Here is a 25507-nt window from a genome sequence, read left to right on the forward strand (position 1 = left end):
CCCTCCCCACAGTGTGACCCTCCCTCAGCACCACCCCTCCCACAGTGTGACCCTCCCTCGGTACCACCCCTCACACAGTGTGACCCTCCCTCAGTTCCACCCCCCACCCCTCCCACAGTGTGACCCTCCCTCGGTACCATCCCCCCACAGTGTGACCCTCCCTCGGTACCACCCCTCACACAGTGTGACCCTCCCTCAGTACCATCCCCCCACAGTGTGACCCTCCCTCGGTACCACCCCTCCCACAGTGTGACCCTCCCTCAGTACCACCCCATTTTTTTTTACAAAACTACAAAAGTTTATTTACAACACGTACAGAAGGTATAGAGATTCAATATTTACAAGACGGTAAGTATAGTCAAATTAAAAAATGGTCACTACTATCTATAAAGCAGTCAGCACCCTGCAGGACCCATCGCTCATGTAAGTCCCCCACTGTACCCATCGCGACCGCATGCTCCCTCTCCGAGGACAGACGGGCACCGACGTATCCTCAGAAGAGGGGCAGGCGGTCGTCCCGGGCAGCAGCCTCCACTTTCCGCCACCGAGACCCATGAATGGTCATCTTGGCCAGACCCAGGACCAAGCCCACCAGGAGATCCTCCTCACGACCTGTCCCCTTCTGTACTGGGTGCCCGTATACAAGGAGCAAAGGACTAAAGTGCAGCCAGAACCTCAGCAGCACCCTGAGAAACTCAAACAGGGGCTGAAACCTCTCACGTTCTGTGTACGCATGGTACACTGACTCCTGGCCACAGAATGGACAGGTGGACGGGGTGTCAGTGAACCTGCTCAGGAACCCGTTGTACAGTGCCCCACTCTCCCACAGTGTGACCCTCCCTCAGTGCCGATTCTCTCACACAGCAACACTTCCTCTTTCTCACAGAAGGTGTGTCAGTCCGGTCTTTCACCTCTGCCCTGTGCCTGGGCGGCCCTCCTGTTGCTGTGTGAGCCCTGGCTGTGTTGGGACCTGTTTTGTTTTCTTTCCCCCCCCGCCTCTCAATTCTGATGTTCTGCCGACACCAAACGCAGAGCTGAGCCAGCAGAGTGTGCGTGAGAATAGCACTTTCCCTCCCTCCGCATTGTTCCTGATGTGATAAACATAGTGGCCTCCAGGTATTTCCTTCTGGTATCCCTGGCGACGAGCGAGAGATCCAGGTGAGCCACTCGTCTCGGGCCGCTGCCGCTGCCGCTGCCGGCTGGGTGACAGCTTCCTCTGTCTCGCTGCCGCCGGACTCCCCCCTCGCCTCAGTCCCTGTCCTGGATGAGACCAGCAGCACCCTCCTGCCCTGCTAAATGGGAGTCTTCGAAAAAGGGGCCAGTTCTATGAAGAGAACAGACGGCACCGACCAGGAGGGGAAGACATCCGAGGCTCCTCAGGTGAGGAAAATTTCCATTTTCTCCAAAAACCTGCTTTAAACAGTAAATAAGTAACGCTGAGAACGAGTTGTAAAGTCCTTGAAGGTGAGTCTATAAGTTGAAGAATCCGTTCAGTATTGAGACTGTAAGACATAGGATCAGAATGAGGCCATTCAGCCCATCGAGTCTGCTCCACCATTCCATCATGGCTGATTTACTATCCCTCTCAACTGAGTGAGGTTCAGGAGCCTGGCGAACAAGAATGGAATTGGGTGTTCAGACCATGTGCTGGGACTGGGACTAGGACTGAGTGCTGGGACAGGGTCTGGGTGCTGGGACTGGGTACCGGATCAGGGTCTGGGTGGCGGGAATAACTGGGTGCTGGGACTGGGTGCCGTGCCGGGACAGGGTCTGGGTGCCGGGACTGACTGGGTCTGGGTGCTGGGACGGGGGTCTGGGTGCTGGAACTGACTGGGACTGGGTGCTGGGTGTTGGGAATAACAGGGTGCTGAGACAGAGTCTGGGTGCTGGGACTGGGTGCCGGATCAGGGTCTGGGTGCTGGGACTGACTGGGTCTGGGTGCTGGGTCAGGGTCTGGGTGCTGGGACAGGGTCTGGGTGTTGGGAATAATGGGGTGCTGAGACAGAGTCGGGGTGCTGGGACTGGGTGCCAGATCAGGGTCTGGGTGCTGGGACTGACTGGGTCTGGGTGCCGGGACAGGGTCTGGGTGCTGGGACTGGGACTGCGTGCTGGGACAGAGTCTGGGTGCTGGGACTGGGTGCCGGATCAGGGTCTGGGTGCTGGGACTGACTGGGTCTGGGTGCTGGGTCAGGGTCTGGGTGCTGGGTCAGGGTCTGGGTGCTGGGACAGGGTCTGGGTGTTGGGAATAACGGGGTGCTGAGACAGAGTCGGGGTGCTGGGACTGGGTGCCAGATCAGGGTCTGGGTGCTGGGACTGACTGGGTCTGGGTGCCGGGACTGACTGGGTCTGGGTGCTGGGACAGGGTCTGGGTGCTGGGACTGGGACTGCGTGCTGGGACAGAGTCTGGGTGCTGGGACTGGGTGCCGGATCAGGGTCTGGGTGCTGGGACTGACTGGGTCTGGGTGCTGGGTCAGGGTCTGGGTGCTGGGTCAGGGTCTGGGTGCTGGGACAGGGTCTGGGTGTTGGGAATAACGGGGTGCTGAGACAGAGTCGGGGTGCTGGGACTGGGTGCCAGATCAGGGTCTGGGTGCTGGGACTGACTGGGTCTGGGTGCCGGGACTGACTGGGTCTGGGTGCTGGGACAGGGTCTGGGTGCTGGGTCAGGGTCTGGGTGCTGGGTCAGGGTCTGGGTGTTGGGAATAACGGGGTGCTGGGACAGAGTCTGGGTGCTGGGACTGGGTGCCAGATCAGGGTCTGGGTGCTGGGACTGACTGGGTCTGGGTGCCGGGACAGGGTCTGGGTGCTGGGACAGAGTCTGGGTGCTGGGACTGGATGCCGATCCTGTGCTGGGTCTGGAGGGGCCTACACTGAATCTTGTTGTCTGAGGGATGATGTCCCTCTGCTGCAGCCTCTGTCAATCTGAGAGCTGGGCGTCACTCACGTAACTGCAGAAGATGCTGAAAATCTTCACCAAGAAGGCAGCCCCTGGGGAGGACTGATAATTCGCCACAAAAATCTTTGACCATTGATATTGGATTCCCGGTCCCTACTGTCCTGCCTTGGTGAAATATAAGTAGAGGCTTCCTCTCAAAGCCATGCCGGGAGGAATGGCTTTGGTCATTTCTCCAGGGACACAGGTGAAAACTGCTCGGGAGCTGCTGTGACTTCTGAGAGCAGCCAGGAGCCCGGGCAGCTGCCACAAATGTTCTGAATCCAGACAGAAAGCTGGACAACTCTCGGGGAAACAGAGATGAGGCGGGAGGGCAGAGATGAAATTTGTGCTTCTGAATTAAAGTTTGGAATATAACAATACGTTGTATTTAGATGTCACAGTTCTCTGTCGAGTACAGAATCCGATAGTTTATCACCGGCATACTGTATGTAACCAAATTTGATGTTTCGTGGCAGCAGTGCTGTGCAGGTCATATAAGTTACTATAGGTTGTAATAAAATATATTTAAAAATAAATAGATAAGTAGAGCGAAAAAGAGAGCTAGCTGGCGAGGTAGTGTTGATGGGTTCATTGTCCATTCAGAAGCCTGGTGGTGGAGGGGAAGGAGTTGTTGAGTGTGTGCCTTGGTTACTGCGATGGGAAATGGCCACGTCCTGGACGGTGAGGGTCCTTAATGATGGATGACAGCTCTCTGAGGCCTCACCTTTTGAAGATGCCCTCATGCTGGGGAAGCTGGTGCCCATGATGGAGCTGGCTGAGTTTACAGCTTCCTGCAGCCCTTTCTCATCCTGTGCAGTGACATCAGCGACCCCCCCCCAATACCACAGTGCTGCTCTCCAATCAGAATGCCTTCACAACATACAGCATATTGGTGATAACAAATCTGATTCCAAACGATCGTACTGATTCCTCAGCTGGATGGCTATGAATGGCTGCTGGCGCTAAGGGTGGGGTCGCAGGAAGTGGTTAGAGAACTTGACTCGATTCTCATTGGTGGCCAAGACAGACGTCAGTGTAATTGTGGGGGTAAACCAGTTGAACCACTGGCTGGTTCCTGTTTGTGTGCCTGTGGGTGGGTCTGACATCAACTGCAAGACCTGTACAAGCCCATCTGTCGTGACGAGTAGCAACAGGCTGAACTCAGTACATCGGCAGATGTCTCAGGGTCAGATTTGTTCCAAATCCTTGCAACAGTTGTTCAGTCACTCAGTGGAACATTCAGCCCCTCTGCCTCTGTGGGGTCTGTGCTAAATTTTCAAGAATGCTCCAATCAGTCTCTCTTCCGACAGCTCTTTCACACCTGCTTGCAAATATTTCCTGCTCAATGACTTGCCAACCAGCTCTTGCCAGGTGAAGGACTCCCATCGCAGCAGAGATAGGAGAGCACGTTTGTGCTCTCTGCTTCACCCTGTAAAAACACCAGGGCATCTCAGTTCCCCACCCACACCACCAACACTGACTCGATACAGTCAATTTTACAGATTCCTCTCAGACACAGATTCCTAAAAATGTATTCCAGAGAACTTTATCAGAATCAGATTTATTGTCACCAACAAAAGGCAAGAACTCCTGGTGTCAACCACTTCAATTCCGCTTTCCATTTCCATTCTGACATGAGGTTCTGGTGCTTTTCTGGCATATATGACCAATAAACTCTTCTCGGGTCTCTGGCCAGCTACAGGTACCTGCTACCCTGCGCCCAGCTGGGAGCCCGAGAAGAGCTTATTCACCATTCCGACATGTCAGAATTAGAAACGAGAGGAAAATCTGCCGATGTTGGGAATCGGAGCAACAGACACAAAATACTGGGGGAACTCAGCGTCCATGGAAAAGAGTAAACAGTTGATGTTTCAGGGCGAGACCCTTCATCAGGACTGGAGAAAAAAGATGAGAGGTCAGAGCAAGAAGGTGGGGGAGGGGAGAAATAAGTACAAGCTAGTAGGTGATAGGTGAAACCGGGAGAGCGGGAGGGATGGAATAAAGAGCTGGGAAGTTGATTGGTGAAGGAGATGAAGGGCTGAGAAGGGGGAACCAGATAGGAGAGGACAGAAGGCCATGGAATAAAGGGAAGTTGGAGGAGGACCAGAGGGAGGTGATGGGCAGGAAAGGAGATAAGATGAGAGCGGGAAAAGGGGATGGGGAATGTGAAGGGGTGGGGGGCAATTACCTGAAGCTTGAGAAATCGATGTTCATGCCATCAGGTCGGAGGCTACCCAACAAAATATAAGGTGTTGTTCCTCCAACCTGAGTGTGGCCTAATCACAGTATTAGAGGAGACCATGGACTGACATATTGGAATGCGAATGGGAAGTAGAATTAAAATGGGTGGCCACTGGGAGATCTTGCTTTTTCTGGGCAGATGGAGATGGAGAAGTGGTCTCCCAACCAACTTCACCCTCCCCATGGAAAGTGGAAAATGGTGGGGTGGTGGCGGGAGGGAAAGATGTTCTTGGTGGTGGGATCCCATTGGAGATGGCGGAAGTCCTGGATGCAGAGGCTGGTGGGGTGGGAGGTGAGGACCAGAGGAACCATATTACTGGTGGGGGGGGAGGGGTGGAAGGGGTGAGGGAAGACATGCACGAAATGGAAGAGATGCGGTTGACGGCAGCATTGGTGGTGGAGGAAGGAAAGCTCCTTTCTTTGAAGAAGGGGAACATCTCCTTAGTTCTGGAATAAAAAGCCTCATCCTGAGAGCAGATGCAGCAGAGAGGGAGGAATTGAGAGAAGGAGATGGCATTTTTCCAAGAAACAGAGTGGGAAGAGGTATAATCCAGGTAGCTGTGAGAGTCCGTGTGTTTATAAAAGATATTAGCAGATAAGCTCTCTACAGAGATAGAACGTAGAACATAGAAATCTACAGCACATTACAGGCCCTTCGGCCCACAATGTTGTGCCAAGCATGTAACCTACTCTAAAAACTGCCTAGAATTTCCCTACCGCATAGCCCTCTATTTTTCTAAGCACCTTGCACCTATCTAAGATTCTCTTAAAAGACCCTATTGTATCCGCTTCCACCACCGCTGCCAGCAGTGTATTCCACGCACCCACCACTCTCTCCCTCTGAAAAACTTTCTCCTGACATCCCCTCAGTACCTTCTTTCAAGCACCTTAAAACTATGCCCCCTTGTGTTAGCCATTTCAGCCCTGGGAAAAAGCATCTGGCTATCCATGCGATCAATGCCTCTCATCATCTTATACACCTCTGTCAGGTTGCCTCCCATCCTCCGTCGCTCCAAGGAGAAAAGGCCAAGTTCACTCAACCTATTCTCATAAGGTACACCCTCCGATCCAGGCAACATCCTTATAAATCTCCTCTGAACTCTTTATATAGTATCCACATCCTTCCTGTAGTGAGGTAACCAGAACTGAACACAGTACTCCAAGTGGGGTCTGACCAAGGTCTTATATAGCTGTAACATTACCTCACAGACCTTGAACTCAATCCCACGGTTGGTGAAGGCCAACACACTATAAACCTTCTTAACAACACTGTCAACCTGTGCAGCAGCTTTGAGTGTCCTCTGGACCCGGACCCCAAGATCCCTCTGATCTTCCACACTGCCAAGAGTCTTACCATTAATACTATATTCTGCCATAATATTTGAGCTACCAGAATGAACCACCTCACACTTATCTGGGTCGAACTCCATCTGCCACTTCTCAGCCCAGTTTTGCATCCTATCAATGTCCCACTGTAACCTCTGACAACCTTCCAGACTATCCACAACACCCCCAACCTTTGTGTCATCAGCAAACTTACTAACCCATCCTCCAACGTCTATATCCAGGTCATTTATAAAAATCACAAAGAGGAGGGGTCCCAGAACAGATCCCTGCAGAACACCACTGGTCACTGACCTCCATGTAGAATACGAACCATCTACAACCACTCTTTGCCTTCTGTGGGCAAGCCAATTCTGGATCCACAAGGCAAGGTCTCCTTGAATCCCATGTCTCCTTTCTTTTTGAAGGAGCCTCACATGGGGAACCTTATCAAATGCCTTACTGAAATCCATATGCACCACATCTACTGCTCTACCTTCATCAATGTGTTTTGTTACATCCTCAGAGAATTCAATCAGGTTTGTAAGGCATGCCCTACCCTTGACAAAGCCATGCTGACTACCCCTAATCAGATTATGTGTCTCCAAAGGCTCATAAATCCTGTTTCTCAGGATCTTACCCAATAACTTGCCCACCACTGAAGTAAGACTCATGGGTCTCTAAATTCCTAGGTTATCTCGACTCCCTTTCTTGAACAAGGGAACAACATTTGCAACCCTCCAATCCTCTGGTACTTCTCCTGTCCCTATTGATGATGCAAAGATCATCGCCAGAGGCTCAGCAATCTCCTGCCTCGCTTCCCACAGTAGCCTGGGGCATATCTCATCTGGTCCCAGTGACTTATCTAACTTAATGCTTTTCAAAAGCTACAGCACGTCCTCTTTCTTAATAACTATATGCTCAAGCATCTCAGTCCAGTGTAAGTCATCCCTACAATTGCCGAAGTCTTTTTCCCTGGTGAATACTGAAGCAAAGTATTCATTAAGTACCTCCGCTACCCCCTCTGACTCCATGCACTCATCTCCACTGTAGCACCTGAGTGGTCCTATTCTCACATGGCACATCCTCTTTGCTCTTAACATACTTGTAGAATATAGGGATCTTGGGTTTGGGGTTGGGGTGTTCCTTAACCAGGTTCATTTCTCAATACCAGATCAAGTACAGCTTACCAAAGCCTTCTCGTGGCACCTTGTGGCTCACTTAATTCCATTCTTAAGCTCCTTCCTAGCAACCTTGTCATTTTCTAGAGCTCTAATAGTACCTAGTTTCTTGAACCTTTTGTAAGCTTTTCTTTTCCTCTTAACTAGATTTTCTACATCCTTTGTACACCATGGTTCTTTTGCCCTAACATCCTTCCCCTGCCTCAATGAAACACACCTATGCAGAGCGTCATGCAAATATTCCCTGAACATTGCCATATTTCTGCCGTACATTTCCCTAAGAACATCTACTCCCAATTTATGCTCCCAAATTCTTGCCTAATAGCATCATATTTCCCCCTACCCCAATTACTTTTTTTCCCAAATTGTCTGCTCCTATCCCTCTCCAGCGCTATGGTGAAGGAGATAGAATTGTGATCACTATCTCCAAAATGCTCTCCCACCGAGAGATCTGACACCTGACCAGGTTCATTTCCCAATACCAGATCAAGTACAGCCTCTCCTGTAGTTGGCTTATCTACATATTGTGTCAGTAAACCTTCCTGAACACACCTAACAAACTCCACCCCATCTAAATTCCTTGTGCTATTGAGATGCCAATCAATATTAGGAAAGTTAGAATCTCCCATCACAGCAGCAACTCTATTATTATTGCACAGATAGAGACAGAGAGATTGAGAAAGGGGAGGGAAGTGCCGGAAATGGATCATGTAAATTTGAAGGTTGGGTGAGATTTGGAGGTAAAGTTGAAGGAGTCGATGAGCTCAGCCTGGGTGCAGGAAGCAGCACCAATGCAGTCGTTGATATGGCGTAGGCAAAGTTGGGGCGTGATTACAGTGTAGGCTGCATTCGATCCGGTTTGTTATCACTGACAAAAAGTCAGATTTTCTGATAGTCACCCACTTAAATTTGATTTCCCTTTCCCATTCTGACATATCAGAATCAGGTTCATTATCACTGAAATATTTCATGAAATTTATTTTTTGTGGCAGTAGTATTAGTAACAAGATTCACTGTTTTTTGAACACAAACACACAGCTGACACTAATTAGAAACTGTTCAGCAAGTCTCGTCCCAATTAACCAGCATAGTGTCCCAAATAAACAAAGGAAATCCCGGCTATCTTAATTATTTGATTTTGTCCCAAATAAGCGGCTTCTCCAATTAACCAGAATCCACTGTATAAATAAGGTTTAAAAATATATTTTATCATCAAAGTACAAATATGTCACCATATACAACCATGAGATTCATTTTCTTGTGGGCATACTCAACAGATCTATAGAATATTACCCAAAACAGAATCAATGAAAGACTGCCCAACTAGGGAGTCCAACTGGAGTGCAGAAGACAACACACTGTGCAAACACAAAATAAGAAACAATAATAATAAATAAACAAGCAATAAATATCGAGAACATAAGATGAAGAGTCCTTGAAAGTTGAGCCCATTGGTTGTGGGAACATTCAGTGATGGGTCAAATGAAGTTGAGGGGAGTTATGCCCTTTGGGTCAGGAGCTTGATGGTCGAGGGGAAGTAACTGTTCCTGAACCTGATGCTGTGGGTTCTGCGGCACCTCTACCTTCTTCCTGTGAGAAGAGAGCGGAACACAGCCTCAGAATTGAGGGGCATCAATTTAGAATGGAGATGAAGAGGAATTTTTTTTAGCCAGAGAGCAGTGAATCTGTGGAATTTGTTGTCACAGGCAGCTGTGGAGAGCACGTCTTTATATGTACTTAAGGCAGAGGTTGATAGATTCTTGATTGGTCGGGGCATGAAGGGATACGAGGGAGAAGACAGGAGATTGGGGCTGAGAGGAAAATTGGATCAGCCTTGATGAAATGGCAGAGCAGACTCGATGGGCCAAATGGCCTAATTCTGCTCCTACACCGTATGGTCTTATGGCCCTGGGTGGTGGGGCACCCTGATTTCCCGGGACAGCACTTCATGTGGGGAGGGGAGGGCATTACCCATGATGGATTGGGACATGCCCACTACACTTTGTAGGATTTTCCATCCAAGGACTAAAATACGTAGCAGGTAAGTAATAAATAAAAATTAAATTAGTGCATAAAGAGAGTGAAATCCCTGCTAGCAAGGGAGATGCTACGCTTGGCTCTCACCTCCATTCAGGGCCTCAGACACTTCCCCTGGGTGAGGCAACACTGGACCTGAAAATCTGCAAAATTGTATCTGGGGCTCCCGCTACGGCCTCCTCTTCATTGGTGAGACCCAACGTAAATTAGGTAAATGGTTTGTCAAGCACCTCTGTTCCATCTGCTAAAAATGGAATTTCCTGGTGGCTAGACATCTTAATTCCTATCCCCAATCCTGTTCCAACATATTGGTCTAGAAACATAGAAACATAGAAAATAGGTGCAGGAGTAGGCCATTTGGCCCTTCGAGCCTGCACCGCCATTTATTATGATCATGGCTGATCATCCAACTCAGAACCCTGTACCTGCTTTCTCTCCATACCCCCTGATCCCTTTAGCCACAAGGGCCATATCTAACTCCCTCTTAAATATAGCCAATGAACTGGTCTCAACAGTTTCCTGTGGCAGAGAATTCCACAGATTCACCACTCTCTGTGTGAAGAGCTTTTTCCCAATCTCGGTCCTAAAAGGCTTCCCCTTTATCCTCAAACTGTGACCCCTCATTCTGGAAGAGGGCTTCCTCTTGTGCCATGTTGAGGCCACCCTCAGGGTGGAGGAGCAACACCTCACATTCCATCTGGGAAGCCTCCAGCCTGATGGCATGAACATCGATTTCTCCTTATGGTAAATTATTTTCCCTTCCCTCTTCTTCTTTTCCCTTCTATGGCCTGTTACCCCTTCTGCTCACCTGCCTGTCACCTCTCCTTCGTGCCTCCTTCTTCCCTTTATCCCATGGTCCACACTGCTCTCCTGTCAGATTCCTTCTTCCCCAGCCCTTTACCTTTCTCAACTCCCTGGCTTCACCTATCACATTCTAGCTATCCTCCTTCCTCGCCCCCCCCACCTTTTTATTCTGCCGGTTTCCCTTTTACTTTGCAGTCCTGAAGAAGGGTCTCAGCACTCCTCCACAGATGCTGCCTGACCTGCTGAGTGCCTCCAGCAATTTGTGTGTGTTTCTCTGGATTTCCAGCATCTACAGAATCTCTTTTGTTTTATGAAGACAGTGAGGTAGTGTCCATAGGTTCATGGTCCGGTCACAAATCTGATGGAAGAAGGGAAGAAACTATTCCTAAAACAGTAGGGGTCTTTGGTGTGGTTATACATATTCTGATCGTTATTGCTGTGATCTGCAGTCTGTAATTTCCCTTTAAGAAATATACTTTCGATCCGTCTGAACGCACTAGTGATTTTATAATCTCCTGAAAGATTTGGCGAACTTGACTGTCAGGAATGCAAGTACTGTACCGTACCTTGAAGGCTGGCCATTGCTGAAAGAAAGGGTGCCAGGCTGGATTTCAAAGCCTGGTTTAATATCACTGGCATATGTCGTGAAATTTGCTCCAAATTACCTCTCTGTAGCATATTGCTGGCTAATACAGCCACTGGAGGGCAAGATAGAGGAGCAAAAGGCAAGATGGCTGTATTGGAGGGAAATGAGGGATTGCTGTATTCTGCGTTTCACGGAGAGATTGATCATTCCAGACACACCTGATATGGCAATCCAGCCCAACAGGTTCTCAATTGAACTACAGAACATTTGGGGAAGGCAAGAGGTGTGGGGCTATGCTTCATAATAAACTCTTCACGGAGTCAGATGTAGTGCCCACCATTCTGCTTACCGAGAGAGTTCTCCTCTGTGATCCTGACGGCAGTTGATGGACCACTAAAGGCTGATGTCCACGAGGCATTTGATGCACTGAGTGCCACGATTACCAAACAAGAAACTGCCTACCCTAAAGTCTTCCCATTTACCATCAGCACACCCACTAAGCACCAGAGGATCTGTGAAAGCACCTAATCACTACTATATGACCATCAGGAATGTGTACCAGACCATAACCGGACCAGGTTTTGGGAAATCTGATCATCTGGCTGCCTTTCTCCTAGCTGCATATAGGCAGACACTAAAGAGCAAGCCTCTGGAGGTACAGATAACAGAGATGGCTGTGCAAGGCAGAGGAGTGACTACGGGATTGCTTTCAGTTGGTGGACAGGGCCATGTTCATCAGAGGATCTGAACGAATATGTCCTAAGACCATAAGACACAGGAGCAGAATTAGGCCATTTGGCCCATCAAGTCTGCTCCGCCGTTCAATCATGGCTGATCCTTTTTCCCTCCTCTGCTCCACTCCCCAGCCTTCTCCCCATAACCTTTGATTCTGTGGCCAATCAAGAACCAGTCAATGTCTGCCTTAAATACATCCAACGACCTGGCCTCCACAGCAGCCTGTGGTAACAAATTCCACAATTTCACCATACTCTGAATCTCCGCATCTCTGTTTTGAATGAATGCCCCTCTAACCTGAGGCTGTACCCTCTTGTCCTAGACTCTCCCACCATGGGAAACATCCTTTCCATATCTACTCTTTCTAGGCCTTTCAACATCCGAAAGGTTTCAATAAGATCCCTCCTCATCCTCCTAAATTCCAGTGGGTACAGACCCAGAGCCATCAAAGGTTCCTTGTATGATAAACCTTTCATTCCCGGAATCATCCTTGTGAACCTCCTCTGAACCCTCTCCAATGCCAGCACATCTTTTCTTAGATGAAGAGCCCCGAACTGTTCACAACACTCAAGGTGAGGCCTCACCAGTGCCTTATAAAGCCTCAGTATCACATCAATGCTCTTGTATTCTAGACCTCTTGAAATGAATGCTAACATGGCATTTGCCTTCCTCACCACCGACTCCACCTGCAAGTTAAGCTTTAAGGTGTTCTGCAAAAGGGCTCCCAAGTCCCTTTGCATCTCAGATCTTTGGATTTCCTCCCTGTTTAGAAAATAGTCTGCACGTGTATTTCTACTACCAAAGTGCATGACCATGCATTTTCCAACATTGTATTTCATTTGCTAACTTCTTGTCCATTCTCCTAATCTGTCTAAGTCCTTCTGCATCCTACTTGTTTCCTCAACACTACCTGCCTCTCCACCAATCCTTATATCATCTGTAAACCTGGCAACAAAGCCATCTATTCCATCATCTAAATCATTGATATACAGCACAAAAAAAAGTGGTCCCAACACCATCCCCTGTGGAACACCACTAGTCACTGGCAGCCAACCAGAAAAGGATCCTTTTATACCCACTCATTGCCTCCTACCAATCAGCCAATGCCCTAACCATGCCAGTAACTTTCCTGTAATACCATGGGCTCTTAATGTGGTAAGCAGCCTCATGTGCGGCACCTTGTCAAAGGCCTTCTGAAAGTCCAAATATACAACATCCACTACATCCCCTTTATCCATCCTACTTGTAATCTCCTCAAAGAATTCCAACAGGTTTGTCAGGCAGGGTTTTCCCTTAATAATCATACTGACTTTGTCTTATCTTGTCCTGTGTCAGCAAGTACTCCATCATCTCATCCTTAACAATTGACTCCAACATCTTCCCAACCACTGAGGTCAGGCTAACTGGTCTATAATTTCCTTTCTGCTGCCTTCCTCCCTTCTTAAAGAGTGGAGTAACATTTGCCATTTTCCAGTCATCTGGCACCATTCCAGAGTCCAATGATTTTTGAAAGAATATTTCCAATGCCTCCACAACTTCTAATGATATCTCTTTCAGAACCCTAGGGTGCAGTTCATCTGGTCCGGGTGACTTATGCACCCTTATGTCTTTCAACTTTTTCAGCACCTTCTCCCTTGTAATAGTAACTGCACTCACTTCTCTTCCCTCACACCCTTCAACATCTGGCACTGCTAGTGTCTTCCACAGTGAAAAGTGATGCAAAATACTCATTTAGTTCATTTGCCATCACCTTGTTCTCCATTATTATTTCTCCTGCCTCCTTTTCTAGTGGCCCTATATCCACTTTCATACCTCTTTTATTTTTTACTTGCCTGAAAAAGATTTTACTATCCACTTTGTTATTTTTATTAGTTGCTAGCTTGCTTTCATATTTCATCTTTTTCCTTCTGACGATTCTTTTAGTTGCTCTCTGTAGATTTTTAAAAGCTTTCTAATTCTTCCGTCTTCCCGCTAATTTTTGCTTTGTTGTATGCCCTCTCTTTTGTTTTTACATTAGCTTTGACTTCCCTTGTCAGTTATGGTTGTACTATTTTGCCATTTGAGTATTTCTTCATATTTGGAATACAGATGTCCTGCACCTTCCTCATTTTATCCGGAAACACACACCATTGCTGCTCTGCTGACGTCCCTGCCAGCAGCTCCTTCCAATTTACTTTGGCCAACTCCTCTGTCATACCACTGCAATTTCCCTTACTCCACTGAAATACTGTACATCAGACTTTACTTTCTCCCTATCAAATTTCAAGTTGAAGTCAATCACATTATGATCACTGTCCTCTAAGGGTTCTTTTACCTTAAGCTCCCTTATCGCCTCTGGTTCTTTACATAACACCCAATCCATTATAGCTGATCCCGTAATCAGCTCAATAACAACAGCTCTAAAAAGCCATCTCATAGGCACTCAACAAACTCACTCTCTTGAGATCCATTGCCAAACTGATTTCCCCAATCAACCTGCATGTTAAAATCTCCCATGACTACCACTTCAGGAGGACACGGAGTGACCACTCTCCACTGAACATCGACGACTCCTCCGTACAGATCGTTAACAGCACCAATTTTTCTTGGTGTTCACCTGGCGGAGAATCTCACCTGGTCCCTCAACACCAGCTCCATAGCAAAGAAAGCCCAGCAGTGTCTCTACTTTCTGCGAAGGCTGAGAAAAGTCCATCTCCCACCCCCCATCCTCACCACATACTACAGAGGTTGTATTGAGAGCATCCTGAGCAGCTTCACCACTGCCTGGTTCGGAAATTACACCATCTCGGATCGCAAGACACTGCAGCGGATAGTGAGGTCAGCTGAGAAGATCATCGGGGTCTCTCTTCCCGCCATTACAGACATTTACACCACACGCTGCATCCGTAAAGCAAACAGCATTATGAAGGACCCCACGCACCCCACATACAAACTCTTCTCCCTCCTGCCATCTGGCAAAAGGCACCGAAGCACTCGGGCTCTCACGACCAGACTATGTAACAGTTTCTTCCCCCAAGCCATCAGACTCCTCAATACCCAGAGCCTGGACTGACACCAACCTACTGCCCTCTACTGTGCCTATTCTCTTGTTTATTATTTATTGTAATGCCTGCACTATTTTGTGCACTTTATGCAGTCCTGGATAGGTCTGTAGTCTAGTGTAGTTTTTGTGTTGCTTTACGTAGTTCAGTGTAGTTTTTGTATTGTTTCACCATAGTCCTGAAAAACGTTGTCTCGTTTTTACTGTGTACTGTACCAGCAGTTACGGTCAAAATGGCAATAAAAAGTGACTTGACTTGACTTGATTGCCCTTTTGACACGTCTTTTCTAATCTATGGTCCACATCCCAGCCACTATTGGGGGGCCTGTATATAACTGCCACCAAGGTCCTTTTACCCTTGCAGTTTCTTAACTCACCCAGAGGGATTCAACATCTTCTGATCCTATGTCACATCTTCCCCACTAATTTGATGCCATTCTTTACCAGCAGAGCCACACCACCCCCTCTGCCTACCTTCCTGTCCCTCCGATATAATGTGTAACCTTGGACATCCAGCTCCCAACTACAACCATCCTTCAGCCACGATTCAGTGATGGCCACAACATCATACCTGGCAATCTGTAATAGTGCAACAAGATCATCCACCTTATTTCTTATACTCCGTGCATTCAGATATAACACTTTGAGTACTGTATTTGCTACCCTTTCTGATTCTGCATCCCTAATACACCAATACTCACCCTGCTGGCTGCAATTTTGTCCTATCATCTGCCTGCCCTTCCTGACAGTCTGATTCCATGGTATCTTTGATTTTTTTACCATCCATCCTATCCTGAGTCCCTTTGTTCTGGTTCCCATCCTCCTGCCAAATTAGTTTAAACCCTCCTCAATAGCTCTAACAAACCTGCCCGTGAGAATATTGGTCCCCTTGGGCTCAGGTGCAACCCATCACTTTTGTACAGGTCATAAGTCTCCCAGTAGAGATCCCAATGACTGAAGACCATGAAGCCCTGCCCTCTGCACCAGCTTCTCAGCACTCTCTAAATTCTCTCTTCAGGACCTCATTGCTTTTCCTTCCTATGTCATTGGTACCAATATGTTCTCCCTCCCTCTTTAAAATGCTGTGGATGCGATCCGAGACATCCCTGACCCTGGCACTTGAGAGGCAACATGCCATCCGGGTGTCCTGTTCACGCCCACAGAATCTCCTGTCTGTTCCCTGACTATTGAGTCCCCTATCACTACCACTCCCCTCTTCTCCCTCTTTCCCTTCTGCACCACGGACCCACGCTCAGTGCCGGTAACCTGGTCTCCGTGGCATTCCCCTGAGAGGTCACCCCCACAACAGTAACCAGAGCGGTATATTGAGGGGAATTGCTACAGGGATGCTCTGCTCTAACTGCCTATTCACATTTCCATTTCTCCTGACAGTCACCCAGCTACTCGCCTCCTGCAGTTTCGGGGTGACTACCTCCCTGTAACTCTGATCAATTATCTCCTCACTGTCCCGTACAAGCCGAAGGTCATCCAGCTGCTGCTCCAGATCCCTAACACGGTCTCCAAGGAGCTGCAGCCGGATGCACTTCACGCAGATGTAGCTCCCCGGGAGACTCTGGGTCTCCCAGGACTCCAACATCCAGCATGAAGAACACATGATGTCCATTTACTACAGTAGGAATTGTAAGAGAGACAAAAGGGAACCTTAACAGAAAATTACCCAGAGCCAACACCTCCTTCGTGCTGAAGCCTCCTTTGAGCCTAAGCCTGACCCTCCTACTCTCACCATTTACCTACTCCCAACAATGGCTATCCGGACAATACCACCTTGCTTGTCCCTTCTGTTCTTTTATTTATTTTGCTGTGCCCTGCTCCCACCGCTGATTGGGCCTCCGGAACGTCCAAATGCTTGCGACGCTCTGCTTTTAAACAAATGCCGCTGACCCGTGTGAATTCTCATTGTTGAATATCGTGGCTGGATCATGGGAAAGCAGGTCATGGTTGTGATGGACTTCATAAAGACCCTTGTGGATGAGTGTGTCCCCACAAAATCACTCAGAGTCTTCCCCAAACGTAAGCCCTGGATGAACCATGAGATGCCAATCTGCTGAGGGCAGATCAGAGGCGTTCTGGTCTGGTGAGCAAGTTAGATACAAGAGGTGCAATCTCTGAAAAGCCATTTTACAGGTGAAATGGCGATTCAGGACCAAACGTGAATTGACTGCTCTGGCAAGACTTGAATGCTATCACCTGCCACAAAGTGAAACCAAACAACATAGGTACAGTAACGTTTCACTCCCAGATGAGCTCAATGCCTTTTGCGTTCACTTTGACTGACAAAACATGGAAGCAACTTCACAAACTCCCACATCCCCTGATGACCCTGTGATTTCAGTCTCTGAGGCTGACATGAGAGAATCCTTCAGGAGGGTGAACCCAGGGAGATCACCTGGCCCAGACAGGGCACTTAGCTGAGTTCTGAAGACCTGAGCTGCTCAGCTGGCCGACGTGTTTAATGACATGTTCAGCCTCTCACTTCAGCAATGAGATACCCACCTGCTTCCAGCAGGCTTCAGTCATATCAATGCCCAAAACGAATGAGCTAACCTACCTCAATGTCTATTCCCCGGGAGCACTTACTTCAGTTGTGATGAAATACTTCGAGACGTTGGTCATGAAGCTTATCAATTCCTGCCTCAGGAGAGACTCGAATTTGCCAACCATCACAACAGGTCAATATTTCATAGGCTCTTCACTCAGCTCTGGAACTTCTGCGCAGTGAAGATGCATATCTGGATGCTCTTCATTGACTAAAGTAAAGGCATCCATTAGTCTTGTGAGACCATGGATCTGTGCCTGGAAAGTCTTCACTCTGGGCAAGATTGTATGGAAGACCAGCAGTTGCCCATGCTGCAAGTCTCCCCTCTCCACGACACCGATGTTGTCCAAGGGAAGGGCATTAGGACCCATACAGCTTGGCACCAGTGTCATCGCAGAGCAATGTGTGATTAAGTGCCTTGCTCAAGGACACAACACATCACCTCAGCTGGGGCTCGAACTCACAACCTTCAGATCACTAGTCCAATGCCTTAACCACTTGGCCACTTGCCCTTATTGACTACAGCTCAGCATTCAACACTATGGTCTGAACTGTGTGCAATACTCCAGGTGTGGCCTAACAGGAGTTCTGTAAAGTTGCAACATAACCTCTTGACTTTTGAACTCAACTCCGTGACTAACAAAAGCAAACATTCCACAAACCTTTTGAACCGCTCTATCGACCTGTGTAGCCACTTTCAAGCAGCCACAGTTTTCGGTGAGATACCAAAGCTCCTCAGTGTGCCGATGAAATACATCTGCTGGCATGTCTTCTTGGTAAATACATCGATGTGTTGGGCCCAGGGTAGATCCTCAAAGATGATGACACCCAGGAACTTGAGGCTGATTACTCTTCCCTCGAAGAGGACAGTTGGGTGTTTCCTCAACTTCCCCTTCCTGAACTCCTTGGTTTAACAGACTTAACTGGTAGTCGAAGGGCAGATGATTTCGGCCTATATAAGACCATAAACTATAGGAGCAGATTTAGGCCATTTGGCCCATCAAGTGTGCTCCGCAATTTCATCCTGACTGACCCACTTTCCCTCTCAGCCGCAATCTCTTGCCTTCTCCCCACATCCCTTCATAGAAATATAGAAAACCTACAGCACAATACAGGCCCTTTGGCCGATAATGCTGTTCCGAACATGTCCTTACCTTAGAAATTACTGAGAGTTACCCATAGCCCTCTATTTTTCTAAGCTCCATGTACCTGTCCAGGAGTCTCTTAAAAGACCCCATCGTATCCGCCTCCACCACCGTCACCAGCAGCCTGTTCCATGCACTCACTACACTCTGCATAAAAAAATGTGCCCCTGACATCTCCTCTGTACCTACTTCTAAGCACCTTAAAACTGTGCCCTCTCATGCTAGCCGTTTCAGCCTCTGACTATCCACGTGATCAATGCCTCTCATCATCTTATCTCTCTATCAGGTCAACTCTCATCCTCCATCGCTCCAAGGAGAAAAGGCCGAGTTCACTCAACCTATTCTCATAAGGCATGATCCCCAATTCAGGCAACGTCCTTGTAAATCTCCTCTGCACCCTTTCTATGGTTTCCACATCCTTGTATAGTGAGGTGACCAGAACTGAGCACAGTACTCCAAGTGGGATCTGACCAGGGTCCTATATAGCTGCAACATTACCTCTTGGCTCTTGAACTCAATCCCACGATTGATGAAGGCCAATGCACCGTATGTCTTCTTAACCACGGAGTCAACCTGTGTAGCAGCTTTGAGTGTCCTATTGACTCGGACCCCAAGACCCTCTGATCCTCTACACTGCCAAGAGTCTAACCATTAATACTATATTCTGCCATCATATTTGATCTACCAAACTGAACCACATCACATTTATCTGGGATGAACTCCATTTGCCACTTCTCAGCCCAGTTTTGCATCCTATCAATGTCCCACTGTGACCTCTGACAGCCCTCCACACTATCCACAACACCCCCAACCTTTGTGTCATCAGCAAATTTACTAGCCCATTCCTCCACTTCCTCATTCAGGTCTGTTATAAAAATCACGAAGAGTAGGGGTCCCAGAAAAGATCCCTGAGGCACACCACTGGTCACTGACCTCCATGCAGAATATGACCCGTCTACAACCACTCTTTGCCTTCTGTGGGCAAGCCAGTTCTGGATCCACGAAACAATCTCCCCTTGGATCCCATGCCTCCTTACTTTCTCAATAAGCCTTGCATGGGGTATGTTATCAACTGCCTTGCTGAAATTCATATACACTACATCTACTGCTCTACCTTCATCAATGTGTTTAGTCACATCCTCAAAAAATTCAATCAGGCTCGTAAGGCATGACCTGCCTTTCACAAAGCCATGTTGACTATTCCTAATCATATTATGCCTCTCCAAATGTTCATAAATCCTGCCTCTCAGGATCTTCTCCATCAACTTACCAACCACTGAGGTAAGACTCACTGGTCTATAATTTCCTGGACTATCTCTACTCCCTTTCTTGAATCAGGGAACAACATCTGCAAACTTCCAATCCTCCGGAACCTCTCCCGTCCTCATTGATGATGCAAAGGTCATTGCCAGAGAAGCAACAATCTCCTCCCTCACTTCCCACAGTAGTCTGGGGTACATCCCATCCGGTCCCGGTGACTTATCCAACTTGATGCTTTCCAAAAGCTCCAGCACATCCTCTTTCTTAATATCTACATGCTCAAGCTTTTCAGTCTGCCTTAAGACATTCCTACAATTGCCAAGATCCTTTTCTGTAGTGAATACTGAAGCAAAGTTTTCAATAAGCACCTCATTAATTCAGGCCCTGACCAATCAAGAATCTATCAACCTCTGCCCTAAATATACATAAAGACTTGGAGTCCACAGCTGCTTCGGGCAAAGAATTCCACAGATTTACCACTTCTGGCTGAAGAAATTCTTCCTTATCTCTGTTCTAAAAGGACACCCCTGTATTCTGAGGCTGTATCCTTGGTCTTAGTCTCTCCCACCATAGGAAACATCCTCTCCTCACCCACTCTATCGAGGCCTTTCATCCTTTGATAGGTTTCAATGAGGACACCGCTTATTCTTCTGAATTCTAGTGAATACAGGCCCAGATCCATCAAATGCTCTGCATGTGACAAACCATTCAATCCTGGAATCATTTTCGTGAGCCTCCTTCGAACCCTCTCCAATGTCAGCACATCCTTTCTAAGATAAAGGGCCCAAAACTGCTCACAATGCTCTCAGTGAGGCCTCACCAGTGCTTTATAACGCCTCAACATTACATCTTTACTTTTATATTCTTGGCCTATAATTGATAAATAGAGAGTAGAAATCTTGAGGTGGTGATCATGCGTTCATTGTCTGTTCGGAAATCTGATGGTGGAGTGTTTCTAAAACACTGAATGTTTGTCTTCGGGCTCCTGTACCCCCTCCCTGATAGAAGTGATGAGAAAAGGGTGTCTGCTGGATGGTGAGGTTCCTTCGTGATAGATGCCGCCTTGTCGAGGCACCTTCTTTCGAAGGTGTCCTTGATTCTGGGAGGCCGGGAGCCAGCTGAGTTAACAACTCTCTGCAGGTTTTTCTGGTCCTGTGTAGTGACCCCCTCCCGCCCCACACCAGATGCAACGAGTTCCAATGTTCCATGTTACATCTACATCCCCATGGAATGGAAGTTCTTCACTGGGTGGTGATGTCAGTGATCCCGAACAAGAAATTAAGCAGACGACACGCTGCTGTGGAAAGAATTAAAAATAACTCACGGTGCTGCCTTCTTTGGAGCACTTTGATGCTGTCACAGATTTCTCTTGAACCGGTTATTCTCCATTCCAAACAGATTACGAGGCCGACTTTGCACATTGAGAACATTGGAAGTCTCCAACTCAAAGTGCCAGAACTTAGTGTTCTACTCCAGAAGCTAGGGTCCTAAAACAGGCCTACTGTATTACACTGCACTGAGGGAGGGTGATATTGTGGGGGTGGGGGCAGTACTGAGGGATGGGAACCTTGAAAGGAATTGAGGAGAGGACAGATGATGCAAGAAGGGAAGATAAAAATTGCGGTCAGTGTAGTGCAGAAATGACAAAAATAGAGTCGATGCAGACAAAATTGATGGCATTGAGGGCAGGTAGCATTTGCAGAGGGACAGCCAGAACTCTTGGAGCTTAGAGAATGACGGCTCCAGAGTGGCTGCTGGACATTGCGAGGGGCTGGACACTGAGGAAGGAGAGGGGGATTTGCAAAGGAGCTGGGACAGCTCTGCTGGTGGATACGGTGGTCAAGGCGATGGTGAGGATTGATCTTGCTCTGAGAGTGCCAGTGTAGAATTGGGATCAATTTGGGCACAGTGAGGATGTTTCCCATTGTCTGAGGATTCCAGGACTAGGGATCTATGCCTCGGGATATGTGGAACAAGGTTTAGACGCAGGATCAGGAGGAATTTCCCAGGGGGGATGAAACTGTGGAATTCTCTCCCACACAAGGTAGCAGCAAGTATCACTGACTCTGTCGCACGTAGAGGAAGGTGCATTTCCCATGGTCAGAAGGATGAAGGGAGAGGGGAAGAAGGAGGGAGCAAGAGACTGGAGTAGTTGGTCAACCAGGAGGGTCTTCCTGCTGCCTTCTGTCTTTTAATGAGTCGTTAAAAATAGCAAAGGACAGGAAGTATTGATGGGGATTCATTACAAGCCACTAAATTGTAACGGTAAGCACATGAGAGACTGCAGTTGCTGGCAGTCTTGCTGAGGTGAGGCCACACTCAGGCTGGAGGAGCAACACCTCATATTCCATCTGGGTAGCCTCCAACCTGATGGCACGAGCATGGGTTTCTGGAAGTTATGGTAAATTTTTACCGCCTCTAACCTTCTATCTTCATTGTCCATTCTGGTTCCCATCCCCACTCCTCTTCTCATCTGCCCAGCATTTCCCGCTGGGTCCCCCCCCCCTTCCCTTTCTCCCATGGTCCATTGTCCTCTCCTATCAGATTCCTTCCTCTTCAGCCCTCTGCTTCTTCCACCTATCACCTGCCAGCTTCTTCCTTCATCCTCCTTCCTCCCCCACCCATCTTCTCCCTCAGCTGGTCTCACCTATCACCTGCCAGCTTGTCCTCCTTCCCTCCCTCCAGTTCTCATTCCAGCTTCCTTCCCCTTCCTTTCCAGTCCAGACGAAGGGTTTCGGCCCAAAACATCCACTATTCATTCCACTCCATAGATGCCAAGTTCCTCCAGCATTTTGAGAAAATTTTAATGGTATTAATGGGGCCAGCATAAATGAAGGATTTAGGGTGTGCAGAACAGATAATGTGGTAATCAACCTCTGAATTCAAAATTACTGCTATAAGCTGGAGGAGGAAAATGAAATGTGTTCAAGAGACTTTTCTGCATCAGTAGGTTGAGGAATAAAAGATAGGGTAAATGAAAGTGGGGTTTTTCCAGGTGAAATATTGTTTTAAACATTTTGAAAGTGAAATATTAAATGGGAAGCTGAAATGAACCTTCTTCTCTCTGAAGGTGGTGAGTGTGGAATGAGCTACCAGCAGAAGTGGTGCATGAGGGTTGGATTGCAACATTAAAAGAAATTTGGAGAAGTACAAGAAAAGTGGGGAGGGTATGAAGAGCTATGGTCTATGTGCAGGTCAATGGGACTTGCCAGAATAACAGTACAGCACAGACTAGATGGGCAGAAAGGCCCGTTTCTGTGTTGTAAATGACTCTACAAATCAGTTAGAGAGAGTTGATTTAGATCTTGTTTGTACAGCAAGAATTGAATCAAGGTCTTGTTGTCAAGGCCTTAGACAGAGAAGAACCATTTAAGGGTATGCTTTTGTATTGGGTTTCAAAGCGATGTGATTCAATGCAAAACTGGGATCTTAAATCTAAAGAGCGAACTTTGAAGAGAAGAGGGGAGTTTTGGCTGAGGTTAAATGGGAGAGCACTTGGTGACAAGTAAAGATTAGCCACTGAGGAAATTATCCGCTGGTTGAAGGAAATATGATCCTTTAAGCATGAGAACATTAAAGGAAAAGAGATTCATCATGACTGGCTAGAGAAATTAATAACAATATTAAATCAAAAGATGTATGAAGTTGCCAGAAATAGGAATAGAACACAACATTTATAAACTCATAAACAAGAGATTCTGCAGATGCTGGAAATTCAGAGCAACACACTCAAAATGCTGGAGAAACTCAGCAGGTCAGGCAGCATCTCTGGAGAGGAATAACCAGTCGACATTTTGGGCTGAGACCCTTCATCGGGACTGGAAAGGAAGGGGGAAGAAACTCCATCCAGAGATATCCAACCTGATTGCATGAATGTCAACTTCTCCAACATTTGGTAACTTAGCAATCCTCCCCCTTCTCGTTTTCCCATTCCCCATTCTGGTTCCCTGTTACCCCTCCTCTTTTCCTCACCCGCCCATCACCTCCCTCTGGTTTCCCACCTCCTTCCCGTTCTCCCATGGGTCCACTGTCCTCTCTAATCAGATTCCTTCTTCAGCCCCCACTTCTTCTACCTACTACCTCCCAGCTTCTCACTTCATTCTCCCTTCCCCCCACCCATCCACCTTACCCCCTCCCTGGGTCTCACCCTTCACCTTCTTGCTTGTACTTCTCTCCCTCCCTCCACCTTCTTATCCTGGCTTCCTCCCCCTTCCTTTCCAGGCCCGATGAAGGATTTCAGCCCGAAATATCGACTCTTTATTCCCCTTCTTAGAAGCTGCCACACCTACGTCCTCCAGAATTGTGTGTATGTGTTGCTCTGGATTTCCAGCATCTGCAGAATCTCTTGTGTTCAAAGCCTGCCTTATATGTCAAAAACTCACAGGTCCAGGGAGAATAAAGGACTTCAGTGTTCATGAAAAACCATACCAGGGAAGTTAGAGAGGCAGTACATCCTAAGGAAGGAGGTGATCTGCATCCCAGAGCTGTGAAGGAGGTGGCTCTGGAGAAAGTGAGTGCTCAGAATCAGAACCAGGTTTATTATCATTGACATAGGAGCAGAATTAGGCCATTTGGCCCATCGAGTCCACTCCACCATTTCATCATGGCTGATCCAATTTTCCTCTCAGCCCCAATCTTCTGCCTTCTCGCCATATCACTTCATGCCCTGACTGATCAACTTCTGCCTTAAGTATACATAAAGGCTTGGCCTCCACTTATCTTTCTAAGATAATGGGCCCAGACCTGCTCACAATACTCGAAATGAGGCCTCACCAGTGCTTTGTAAAGTCAACATGACATTCTTGCTTTTATATTCTAGTCCTCTTGAAATTTGCCTTCCTCACCACTCAGCCTGCAAATTAACCTTTAGGGAATCCCGCACAAAGACTCCCAAGTTCCTTTGTCCCTCACTTTTTAGTATTTTCTCTCCATTTAGAAAATAGTCAATTTTCATGTTTGCACTTTATCCCATTGTAAAGCTCTTTGAACTACATTGTTTGTGTGAAAAGTGCTCGATAAATGGTTATATTTATTGGTGTGTGCATATATATAAAATATGAAAGAGAGCAAATATAGAAAACAGAATATTTAGGTAGTGTACATGGGTTCATGGACCGCTCAGAAATCTGGTGGTGGAGGGGAAGAAGCAGTTCCTGAAACATTGAGTGTGTGTCTTCAGGCTCCTGGACCCTTCTCCCTGATGGTAGCAATGAGAAGAGGGCACGTCCTGGGCCGGCTTGTCTGTGAGTCTGGGGACAATGACTACATGTGAGTGGGTGGGAAAGGGCTTGTTCTGCTGTTGTTTCCTGGTTTTGTTGTAGTTCTGCTCAACACTATCAACATATCCTGGTGGTGCCGGAATGTGTGACGACACTGGTGGGCATCCTTTGGAGCGTGGGGTAACACTGACATCACACTTCACTGTATGCTTTACTTTACTTTATCCTTTATTGTCACCAAACAATTGGTACTAGAACGTACAATCATCACAGTGATATTTGATTCTGTGCTTCCCGCTCCCTGGATTACAAATATTAAACATTAAAGATATTAAAAACAGTTAAAATTAGTTTTAGGGGACAGGCCAAATTTCTTTAGCTTTCTCAGGAAGTAAAGGCGCTGGTGGGCCTTCTTGGCAGTGAACTCTGCTTGGTTGGACCGAGTCA

The 25507-nt window shown here is 47.6% G+C and overlaps 1 protein-coding gene across 1 annotated transcript in view; it reads left to right on the forward strand.

Moving 5' to 3' along the window:
- The first annotated feature begins 893 nt into the window (after positions 1-893).
- The window catches only part of slc6a7 (solute carrier family 6 member 7), a 77945-nt gene continuing 53331 nt past the window's right edge, over positions 894-25507 (forward strand). The window contains exon 1 of the mRNA XM_063054792.1: positions 894-1380. Within this exon, the coding sequence (XP_062910862.1) occupies positions 1297-1380 (84 nt within the window). The 5' untranslated portion in view covers positions 894-1296. The remainder of the gene's footprint in view (positions 1381-25507) is intronic.

Source organism: Mobula hypostoma, chromosome 7 (assembly GCF_963921235.1).
Source record: "Mobula hypostoma chromosome 7, sMobHyp1.1, whole genome shotgun sequence".
NCBI lineage: Eukaryota > Metazoa > Chordata > Chondrichthyes > Myliobatiformes > Myliobatidae > Mobula > Mobula hypostoma.